Source organism: Battus philenor, unplaced genomic scaffold, assembly GCF_028537555.1.
Source record: "Battus philenor isolate CCGP_79_NKW_IND1 unplaced genomic scaffold, ilBatPhil1.0.hap1 SCAF_10, whole genome shotgun sequence".
Classification (NCBI taxonomy): Eukaryota; Metazoa; Arthropoda; class Insecta; order Lepidoptera; family Papilionidae; genus Battus; species Battus philenor.
This window is the reverse complement of record NW_027181662.1, coordinates 13,813,658-13,826,056: the sequence shown is the minus strand read 5'-3', so window position 1 is coordinate 13,826,056 and position 12,399 is coordinate 13,813,658. Positions and strand designations below refer to the sequence as shown.

Below are 12,399 nucleotides of genomic sequence, written 5' to 3'. Positions count from 1 at the left end.
TTTGATTTCCTCATTTGATGAAATATTTTTATGAATTTTTTATTATTACATTTTAAAATAATCTCAAAAGAGATTACAAGCGCCCTTAGCGACCTGCCCATTCGTATCTATGAAATCTGCAAAAGCAAATGCAAGTGCCAGTAAAGTAAAAAAAAAGGAAAATTTAGCGCCATTATTTGTTATAAAAAGATAGCAAGAGTCGTCATAAATATTCCTTAATAAAATCGTTACCCAATAAATTTCAGTTTCAATATAAATAAAACCGTAATCAAAGCAGATTGCATAGTTGCAAAATGCTTCGATAATGCATTCGTTTATCTGTAATGAGGTTGACACTCGTATCTCAAAACAATCAGGTCACACGGGTTATAGTTTTTATTGTATAGTCTATATAAAATATAGTCTATATTTATCGTTTTAACATAACAGCCAGAACGACACTAAAGCATTTGTTTAAAAAAAAACATGTTCATTTAAAACTATTACAATTTACTGATTTCCGTTGTTTTCATTTTTAATTTATAAATTACAATCGAATTAAAACTTAAAACATCCTTTATATTAAAGCTAATATAAAAAATCACGCTTTTCTTAAGGACTGACACAGTAATAAAAGGTCTGTGCACATTACAGTATCGAATTAAAAAGATTAAAATTCGCAAGTAAAAACAATAGCATTAAATAAAAACGCCTTAAATCACACAAGACAATTTGTCTATTTTAACCACATAAATTTGAAAAGATTGAAATGGCAATAGCTAATCAATAATAACTAGTGAGACAGATATATAATCGAAGTGACATTTCGGCGATGGACAGGATGTCAATCAGATGTTATACCAAAAACATTTATAGGTTAGGTTTTATTAGGTTAGGTTATGTAAGGTTAGGTTAGGTTACGTTAAATTTGTTTTCACTGTCATACATATGTCTTACACAATCAAATATCGATATAAATTGATTAATATATAAGTTGGCGTTAAAGTCAGAAAAAATATAACCATTGGTAAGTCACCCAAATGTCATTTCGTTCTAATGATGTCCCGATACGCATCAAAAAGTTTTTAAGAAACGCAAATTAAAAGCCGAAGTGCGAATACATTCCTTATCGCCGAGTAGTTAAGACTCAATTTAACTTACTACTTCGATTCATAGCAAAAAAATTCATCAGTCTCCAAAAATATTAAACCGTGAGAATTTCGTTGAAAAACAAATAGTAATCCATAAAGTCGTATCATCTGTCTCTAGCGGCCAGTAGTAGGGGATCGTATTTCTTCATCTGGCTGGAGGCGAGCTCCACGTCCACGTCGGTGATGAAGTAAGCCTCGAAGTTGGTCAGGGGCCGTAGCATCGCGTACAGTCGCTCTGCGTACTTCCTGAATTAAATCACAAAATATTTACAATGCGATGTGGGCAGCGGTAGCCCAGCGGTGGACAGATTTGCGATCGTACGTTCACATATTGTGCTTTAATTATATAGGATTTCCACTGATTACAAAACTAGTTTCCAGAGCATTGGCACCAGCATCTTCTGCATACCATAACACCACACTGCGATCGCCAACCCGTATATTACTCAGTATATTCCCTCATAGATACCGACGACACAAGGCTATTAGTTATAGGTGTAAAGGCTTTAAAGGAGTTAATATATCGCTCATTTTTTGTATCCAATTAAAAATTTTATTCAATTAAAAAAGACAATGTAAGAAAAAACTTTTTTTTTAATTTTTATTACTACATTTTAAAATTAATAATTACATATTACTGTCTCCGCAGACTGTACTGCCAGAATTTATTGACCCATCTTATTCCAATAGAATAAATAAATAAATATAATATATTTAAGTGTTTAATTTATATAATGCTATTAGAAATGGGTGTAAAAAATTTCAAGCGTTTAGCAAAAAATGATTACAACCAGCAATTCTAATTAAAATCAATTGCAAATTATAACCTTATTCTACTAGCGGTAAACCGGAGAGTTATGAGATGCAATATTTTTTATGGTTCTTAATATAAAGTGAATTAGGTCACAAGTTGATTTATCGTTCCACACGTATGACATCTACTGCTGGTTATAGACATTCTTCCAAAGAATAGTTTTCATATATTATTAACATATAACATTGAATAACAATATTCATTACGTACAATATCCAATAGATTCAGGCGTTACTTTGCGGGAGTCCATCCTAAGTAATTTATATACTTACATTACGTACAATACGTATATATATATATATTTTGGAATACAGTATTTCGTAACTCGAAATGCTTACTGATAATTGCGTTCTACTTTGCGATCTAAAGCCTTAGATCTATTTCTAAGGAACCTAGGCTAAATGGTTGTCACTCGGATACCTGGCATCTGTAGCTTTGTCCCGGAGCAGGTCAGCGAGTGCACGGAGAGCAGCGCGTCGAGCAGAGGCGGCCGAGGGCGGGCGGCTGCGTAGCAAACCCCGCCCGCCCCCCGACACAGCACAGCACACCACCAACAGACGCGCCGCCGCACAACGAACCAACGGACTCTTGTGCCTTTAACAAATTTTATTTCACTTCATTAAGGACTGATGTAGCTCGAAGAATTGCTCGTCTGAAGTAGCGATGAGAGGGGTACATCGCAGAAAGGTTCTCCAGTGGCGACCAGGAATCGGTAGACAGGTGTGAGTAGTCAAGGGAAGCAAAACCAGTCATCTTTGGGGTAGGCCAATGCTTTACAGAGGGTGCCTATCGCCTTACGTCATAATAATGATGGTTTATTTCCATTAGAACTACAATGCCTAGTAGCAATTACCCTAAAATATTTAATGACTCTGTGTTTGGCACTAATCGGTATAACATAACTCCTGAAGATGCCCCGTGGAGGGATGTAACACGCGTTGAGTGATTTGACGGTGGCAGTTGTGTAGTTCGCATTGTTTGCCGCATGCGCATTTGTCAGCGGGCTGGCGGGCGATGCACTTTGTTGCACGACTACCACTGCATGTGCGGAAGTGACTAAATGTTGGCGTTTTTCTTACTTAGGATGGTCTTCCGCGAGGTAACGCCTGATTCCATTAAATACAAATAGTGGGACGAAAAGTCGCAATAATAAGAGCGTTAATGATTGAGAGTATTCCAATTGTTAAATGATAAATTTAAAGCAACATAACGGTGTATTGTTGTATTGTTTCTGAAGATGTTAATGCTGTTAGCCCTAAGGCTTTTACAGCTTCATCGGTACTGAGTTCACGGAGCGAAAGGGTCCGTGAACTAGATTTACATAACGGTGCTAATATAAATATGTTATGTCATAGTAGACGCGCCGATGATGGCCTCCTCAATAGATGGACCAACTATATATATCATTAGGTCGCTGATAGTCTGCAAGACTGGTTATTATCGTTTGTCATCGTGGCTATCTTTAAGGGAAACCTATGCCTTACAGTGGGCGTCTATCGACTGAAAAAAGTATGAAGTAATCATCTATCGATCATAATAATAATGATGCATATATTTTTATTCATTGGTTATAGCACATAAAATAATTATTATAATTATCTACATTAACATACACTGAACTTTGTAACTCAAAAACCTGCATAATACGTGATTTCTTTGTAACTAAAGATGTTACACCTTACCTTAAGTATTACCAATATTTGCACCGCTACGTTAAACAGAAACGCATTAATATTTATACATCGCCCTCTAGCGGCAGATATAATCACTATACGCATAGTAACGTAACAGTTGATGGCCTAGGACGGTATTGTAAAATATTTTTTGCGCCATGCTCCGCCTTAGCCTTTCTAAAATTTTTACGCCCCCCTATTTAATATACATAATTTTTATATTAAAACGAAAAGGTTAAACTCGTGTCGACTCACACTCACAATCTACAATCAATTTGACGAGCAAGTTGCTCACCTGTGGGGCGTTGATCCCACGTTATAAAACACTTACCTAGGAAATAACAACTTCCATAGTTGCGAGGTCCCAATACTTTATACAATTTTCATTGCATAGTTTTTTTTTTACTTATACATGTCATATTTTCTATGTTAATTCTGCTTAACTTTTAATTTACACTTTATTCTTTTTATGGAACCGTTGTAAATCAGAACACAAATCAAATTGAAAAGAAGTCTTTCTTATATGGTTTCTCATTTATTTATGTATATGCAAGATATTTCCATCTATGTATTGACATATCAGGATTTCTTTGGAAATATAAGGCTTAGAGACTTGGTAAACGAGAGATTGGAAAAATTGGTAGGTATAGTAGGAATTTTTCTTTTGCCATGACGAGGTCTGCTAAGATTGAATTTAATAAATTTTCACCCGCGGAGGTTCAATGCCATCTCGCATTCATTAATTTCGCGAAGCGGGTGGTGGACAGTTAGTTTATACAGGATATTTAGTTATACAGGTGTAAAAGCTTCAATAGGGTGAATGTATAGCATTGCCAGCAAAAAGCTTTTACATCCATTTCCAATCAACTTATAAAGAAATCATTTTGAAATATAGTACATAAATCTATTTTTTCTTTTGAAAGCGTCACGCCAATAAGATCTGGCAGTAAAAACCCTGCACGGTCAAATAGTAAACAATATTTATTATTTAGTAGTCTTAATTTTGATACTGCTTTTTTTTACTATGTTATCATTGTTGTTTGAATAGAGTGTACCATACATTAACACGACAGCAAATAGGCTATATATTCAGCCTTATAAACCTATTTCCAAGTATTCCCCGTTTATTATGTAACGGAGAGGGGGTTACCCGACGCCGTGCACGCAGAGAGCGGTAACAGCGTGAGTGAAGTCAACACTGCAGACCACCTCGTCCAGAGCCATGTTTGCTGCGCGCCGCACCGGCCGACAGGCGCTGCCCGTCTTAACCAGCAGCGTCGTCACCGCCTCGTAGAAGTCCTAAAATCCAGAAGTCAATTAACGTCCTGTACCAATCACTTTCACACACAACCAGCGAGATAGGCAAGGCCAGTATTATTTATTTCGCTGCTAGATTAAATAAATCAGGAGGAGACAAACGAGGAGATCCGCAAAAGGATAAGGTCAATAAAGTAGATCGAAGAATTGCTATCTTCAACAGATCATGGTGGAAAGCTGAAGACGCCTCCAGGTCTCCATACCAAGCGGTGGACAAATAAGTCCTTACTTACTTACAAAAATTTGAAAATTAAACAATTTTTATGTTACAAAGGAAGCTATTCGCGCAACCTACACTATGAGAACTAGAGAATAAAGAGAAAAGTTTTCTAAAGAAAATAATACGACTGTACCTAGTCTGTATGATAATCTTTGTGCATTATTTATTTATTCCATTAGTGGAATAAAAAATAGGCCCTTGGAAAACGTGAGATGGAGGCTATTTCCAACCTAACCTATTGGAAATCTATTGTGGAGGCCTATGTCCAGTAGTGGAGATGATATGGGCAAAATTATGATGCTGATTACGAGGATCGTCTCTACGTATCCTTCTCTCTAGGAACAAATCTTAGTGACAAAATGACTACAACCATGTTGGTATTACCGGCTTCCTTGTGTAGTTGGTGTTCTTCAGAATGGATGCCAGGGTCAGGCAGGCGGTGCGCGCCACCTGGGTACGCGGCGAGTCCACGTGGACCGTCACCTGGATGTACAAATTCATGAAGTTTCTATTTATCTTCTATTTTCTTAACTGCTCAGGTTCTAGGGAGAAATCTTTAAAATGTCCAAGATACCCTGCCCTCTGAGAAGAAGACAAGGTTATGTTTGATTCCTACCCACTATAAGATAACTCCGGTACTAGATATAGTTACTCCCGTTGTGCATTATAAATATCCCGTCGCAGGATATGCATTATTCACTACAGCCACAATACCTTCGTTATGTTATCATGACCGTAACACGTCGACCTGACAACTTATATCCTATGTCTGCAATAAATGTATTAACTTACCTGCCTGATGAGGTCGGCGGTTCGGAGTTCAGTAATCACATTCCAGAACTTTTCCATCACCTTCGGCAGTTCCTCTAAAGTGTCCACAACTTCACACCTAAAACCATACAAATATACATAACGTCATTTTGAATTCACACAAAAATTACTCATGAAATTAAACTAATTATCGTCTTATTATATTACGGTTGTGTTTTTTATTCTCAACATTTACGTATATTGATGTTTCAAAGTACTATCCGTGACCATAAGATCATGATGAACATAAATGAAAATGTATTTTTATTTTCCTTGGTCACTCCATAATTACACAGGGTGTCCGGTGTTAGAATTCGGAAAATCTTCTTATATTAGTGATGTCAGACTCACTTATTATCTTTATTACTAATGCTAAGCTTTGAAGCGAGATTTTAACTAGTTGTTCACATAGGCCAGAATGTCTAAACTAAACTTTTAACTAACTTGCATGTAAAGATATACGAAACAAAATGGTTCGAGAGTTATCAAAGATAGAATACGATTTTATCACCGCAAACTCAGTACCATGATGATGACTTCAGCTTACGCAGCAATTCACCACAAAGTACCTCCATACCCTTCTGTGACGCATCACACAGCTTGCTCCAATCCGGAGAGGAAGTGTTCGAAGGAGATACGTTCCGAATCGTTTTCCTGCACACGAAAAGAGAGCAACATATATAAATAGATTTAAAACATAAACGAAGATACATGATTTTAAAGTTATAATACTTCAGAGTAACTCAAAACAATTACGAATGATTTTCAAATGATCACAGTGTGCCTTAGATCAGTGTTCCACAACCTTTTCTCATCTACAGCATACTATACAACACACTGAAAGCTAAATTCGAGATACGTGAACGTGACGTGCCGATGTGTTTCAAATAATATAAAACATGTCCAATGAAAAATTGTAAAATTTCAATTTTTTAATATTTATCAAACACTTGTATCCGACCTACAGCACACCAATGTACTATCGCACACCAGTCGTGGAGCACTGGCTTAGATGACGCTTCCAACCAGTCCTGTTAAAAATCTACAACGAGCTGATGAGCTTCCATCCAGCAGTGGACTTTATACGACTAAAACAATGAACTTTGATTCTATTCACTTTCTATTCCATTTTTAAAAAGACGTTCTAAATTAAGTCGTTATTAACGTACACTTTATTTATAGTTTCTAGTTTATGTAATCAAGTTTACAAAGCGATGGGCCCCTTTTTGTTTCGTCGTTTCAACCCAAAGACGCCCACTGCAAAGCACACGCCTCCACCCAAAGATCTCCAAAACGGAATATAACTTAGTTGCTTAGCTTGGTAGACGACTTGGCGATCGCAATGTCATAGGATAACTTAGTCACCACGCTTGGCAGACGGCTTGGCGATCATAATGTCATAGTATGATACGCAGAGGACATTGCTGCCCATCCTCTGGAAACTTCTTTTTAAGCAGTGGAAATCCTATATAATAAATGCACAAAGTTTGAATTATATAAGATCGCAAGGCGTCTACCACTGCGCTACTACTGATTTCTTTTTGTTTATGAAATTAATGATATAAAGGTCCGGGCCGAAATTTAAATCAAAACTTGTATGTTGATTAAATAACTGACCTATTAACCATGTTATCTTCATAATATAAAACATTTACACCATTCTTTTTCAATTGCTTTACATTTATTAAATACAGGGTCACTGTTACTAACATCTTCCTGTCGGACATCTTTAGCTCCTTTATCTTGTCCTGTATGTTGATAGAATCGCACTGCGAGCGCGGCGATATATTAAAACCGGATGAAGAAGAATAATATCCGCTGCGGTTCGTGTATAAATTGTGAACACCGCCTTCCAAATGTATTGGCGGCAATTGTAACGGGTCCGCCGGAACTCGATCTATAATTTATTTGAAGTAAACACTTGGTTACACACACGTCAGAGTCAATAATAAAATATCTATTTTCAAGGTGTTGGACTTAAAAATGTAAATATTTGCAGTAAACTATAAATTAAATCGTTTACGCAACAATTTTAAATGTCACTGGATGTTAAAAAGATTAATACAAATCCATAGTGTAAACGAACACATGTGCAAGACTTCGAGGTTAGATTTTAGAGGTTTTACGAATTATGATGCGAAAATAAGGTTATTAAAAGGAGAGAAATAAGGAGCGGAGGTTAATATCAAGTCCAGCCACGTAACTTCTCCATTTTTGTTTTAATAGGTAGCTTGCAGTGGTAAATTTGTAATTTGAGTTAAAGACAGACATACAGAGTCAAGCCAAGAAGTTTAAGGGTTCATGGAGAACAGTGAAAGAGAATATATGTGTTAAATAAGAAAAGGAACAATGTGTAGCTACTTCCGCCAATGCAGTAGTAGTCGTGCAATAAAGTACAACATCTGCCAGGCCGTGATAAATGCGCGTGCGGCAAACAATGCTAATTACACAACTACCACCGTTAAATCACTCAACACGTGTTTCACCCCTGCACGGGGCTTCTTCAGGAGTAATGTTACACCGGTTAGTGTCAAACACAGAGGGACACGCTCTATTGCACGACTACTACTGCATTGGCGGAAGTACCTATATATTGGTCCTTTTCTTACTTAGGATGGACTTCCGCAAGGTAACGCCTGAATCCATTAGATATGTGATAAAATCACTGATAATGTTGATATGCGCATTATTAGATCCTAAAGATTCCAGTACCAATTTGATACTGGATAAATAACCAACGCTGGAGGGACAATAAATAACATCTAGTAACATTGTCATGTAACAGAAGCCTTAAGAAAGATATACTCTAATGAACCAGAGTAGGTGGATGGAGAACCAATAATTTATATATGTGATGATTACGAAGATATATAGCTACACCACCTCCTATCAATGCGGTTGTTCCGAATTAAATCCAAATCTGAGAGATGGCAAGACTCAAAAAGAAAACAAGGTTTAAGTCACAACTCAGAAATAAAAATCACATCGGCTAAAAGGTCAGAATAGTGATTATGAACGCTCTGTGCATTGATATGGATCGAATGCCTGCCGCATCAAACGCGGAATCATAATTAGCACATCTAAAACTATTAGAATTATTGAATTATAAAATACATTGAAATAAATAATTTGAATAAATACTTTGTCCTGTATTATACTGACTGCAAAAAGATGTAGAAGCTTTAATAATTTGCTGACAAATAAACTATATATTCATAACCTGACCTCTTACACCTAAAACCCATCACCGTGTATATGTGGTTAAACTTCATGTCTATAAGCACATGTATTTAGTTAGAAACACAAGAATCACAAAGAAATAGTTAATAATTGATAAAAATTTCATATTTACTATTACCAGAAAATGCTGGTTTAAACACTACGCTCCTTCTCCTTTTACAAGTAGTGGCGAATTTACATGCAAATTATACGCAGTTTGCAGCTCGTTAAAAATGAAATAGTCCCGCAAAAACGGTTATAAACAATATTCCATTACCACTAAGCTATCACTAATCATGAATCGACATACTTACTCATTTTATTTATCAACAAATGCTCTCCAGAAGCCATATCGCTTGTTTTTAACTCCCAGCCACTTATATGTCTATTCTTTGAGAAATGATTATCCGAAACATTTCCGTGGTTAGCCGACAGTAAAAAGTTCAAACTGGCCGACTTATTATTGTGAATGGGTGGCAACTTAAAGGGCTTCTTTTTCTTTGGTGTGATTCTACCGACCTCTACTCCCTGATTCTGCTCAATAGAACAAGAATCTTGCTTTTTCACTGCCTCATCTTTATTCTTGATTTCAGCCACCAGTTCCAAACATGGACTCATGTCTATAATGCTTTCCTTCTTTACAGTTGATTCTTCTGTCAGTGGGGTGAGCGCCCTTGCCCACTGAGAATCTGCTTGTGCTCCAGTTTTTAAATTATCTTGATATCCGTTAAAGAAATTTGACACTTTATCGTACAAATCTTCCACTTCAGTGTTTATAGAATTCTGTGTAAAAGAAACATCGCTGTTCTGACTTTTAAAACTATTAACTTCTAATTTATTACATTTTGGTTCCAATAGAGAATCATCGTCGATATCAGAACTACAAGACAAGGTCGTTTCCAAATTCTCCTCGGGTTCGCTACAGGAAAGGATTTGTTTCCTGTCTACAACTATCATTTCTTCTCTTTCGCTACTAACTTCGCTTCTACTGCTTTCAATTTTCTCCGCATCGGAGCTCGATTCGTGTAATTTCGATGATTTGTCTTCAAGGCTTTTACTGATAACAGAAGAACAAGTGTCTTTACTTTCACCGAGCGATAACCATTTGCCGTCATTGTTATTACAAACTGCACTAGAACTGAATATTTTATATTCTATTGTTTTATTTTCAGTTATTGAAACATAGGAAGTTTGAGTTTGGAGAGTTTTGAGATCTGTTGATTTTACGACGAGGCCATCGGTTTCTGCTAGTTCCATTATAGTTTTGCTCGTCTGCGTGAAGATTTCCTGGGCGACTAGAGTGCAAGTTTGAGGAATTTTAGTTGTTCTATTGGATTTTCGACATGCTTTGACACACGTCATTTTGTTATCGTTGCTATCTACTGAGAAACTGGCTTCGTCTGTTAAATTGACTGTACTGAGCTCTCGAACCAGCCGGCAAGATGACTCGCTATCCTCGCTGTCGTCCCAGTCTATGACGTACGTCTCCTTGCTGAATGAGTTATTTATATCCGAAGTACAATCTGTGAAGTCTGCTGAATACACATTGGAAGTGGTTACACTCTTTTTTGAATCTGCGTTATTTACTTCATCCCCAATCACTTCAACTTCTTCCTCCTAAAACGTTCAATTGTACTTAGTCACAAAGTCATATCAGCTCGCACCGCGCCTAATATGTATTACTACAACAAACCTTAGTCTTTTTTAATGGTATCTTTCTGAGAAAAAGGAGAAACGGAAAACGGTTAGACAAAAATAAACAATTAAATGAAACTTTAGACATAATAAACATTTTTGAATGTTCAAATGAATGATTCCTACGTTTCAAAGTGAAAGCTAAAATTTGTTATTTGTTTTTAAAGTTGAAGGCGGATACGAACCATTATTTGGAGAAATTTCGTCGAAGTAGTGTAACCACCGCCGTGTATTCTTCGACTTTACAAATATTTTAGTGCAATTCTGATAGTATACTATATTAAATTGTCTGTCACATGACATATCTTTTGAAATGCGACTGTTTTTTTTAAATAACTTAAACCTCTTTTCACAGTGACTTGCTAATAATGAACTTTGCAAAATGAACAGGACTATAGTATTATAAGTTTTGAGCGGCCGCCCAGTCCCTAGCCGCGAAAAGCGCGGGTGAACCGTGGTTGGATCCGGATCCCTCAACGGATCGCCTGCGGTCTACGCTGTCATCCCAAGTCACAAGTACACATAAGTAACACATCCTTCCAAAGCTCTACTCGCAAAGAGTCCTCTGCTATGTGCGAACGTCACCGTGCAAGAGGTAGGCGCCCTACCAGCTTTATTTTTCTAGTTTGTAAATTTTTAAGTTCACTGGTTGGTCTTTATTGTCTGTGAATTTCTTTACAAATGACGTGACACTTGAACGTCTCCGGATTGTTTCGTAAAGAATCTGGATGAATAGCGATAGATATTTTGTTTCCAATATCGAAATATCGTGTAATCGCTACATTCAAATATTAAAAACATAATTGTAACGTCTATTCTTGCCAGCATATTTAAATCTTCGAAAAAAACTAGTCATTTTTTCTCTAATATATAGTCTGTGCATTTAGTCCCACGTATATGGTTTGCCCTGAAAAAAACCTAAAGGTAACTTCTAGATCTCTTCCTATCGTTTATATTTATTATTTGTTCATTGGGAACACCGCGTCCAAAACAGAAAGTACACATGTCTCCTTCACGGTTGGTAATGGAAGGGTGATCATTATGCAGTAATGTGGGGTAATTCCTTATTGCTTTCCCAAGAGGTCTAAAGCATATAGAGCCGTTCATAACATACATTCTAAGTGATCATCACCAGTACTTCAAATCCGATTATAAATATCTCATAATTAAATGACTCCTTAACATCTGAACAAAAAAGAAATAGTTTGTTTTTTAATCAATTATTTATTACATAACGTTATTTAATTACGAGTAAGAAATCAAAAATTTTGTAGGATCATATATTTTAAGGAAGGTTCAGCTTTTGTGACACATTCCTAGTAGGGTCACAAAGTGTGTGGTATAACAACGAAGGGTGAGGGATTATTTCTTTTCTTTTCGACCGATAAACGCCCACTGTAGACCATAAACTGCCCAAAAGATCGACACGATTACCACTTACCACGACCTTAATTATGACGTCGATCCTCCTAGTGGACGTCTAACCACGGTATCTACCGGCTTGTGGTCACCACTCAAAAA

At 36.6% G+C, this 12,399-nt stretch overlaps 1 protein-coding gene across 1 annotated transcript; it reads right to left on the bottom strand.

Annotated features, from left to right (window-relative positions):
- Positions 1 to 979: 979 nt before the first annotated feature.
- Positions 980 to 11,117, bottom strand: LOC137927191 (uncharacterized). Its single transcript, XM_068770993.1, has 9 exons — positions 11,064 to 11,117; positions 9,498 to 10,800; positions 7,675 to 7,861; positions 6,490 to 6,618; positions 5,947 to 6,043; positions 5,539 to 5,637; positions 4,768 to 4,916; positions 2,365 to 2,538; positions 980 to 1,376 (listed from the first exon to the last, which is right to left on the bottom strand). Exons 1-9 carry the CDS (start codon positions 11,064 to 11,066, stop codon positions 1,235 to 1,237), a joined length of 2,283 nt encoding a protein of 760 aa, XP_068627094.1. The 5' UTR covers positions 11,067 to 11,117; the 3' UTR covers positions 980 to 1,234.
- Between the last annotated feature and the right edge of the window lie 1,282 nt (positions 11,118 to 12,399).

Bases quoted from the DNA above. Each gene is read 5' to 3' on its own strand.
- LOC137927191 (XM_068770993.1), bottom strand. The intron at 6,044-6,489 runs GTACTGAGTTTG...GTATGGTTTTAG, and splicing joins AAGCTGAAGTCATCATCATG to GTGTGAAGTTGTGGACACTT. The intron at 2,539-4,767 runs GTAACCCCCTCT...AATTTGTTAAAG, and splicing joins CTCTGCGTGCACGGCGTCGG to GCACAAGAGTCCGTTGGTTC.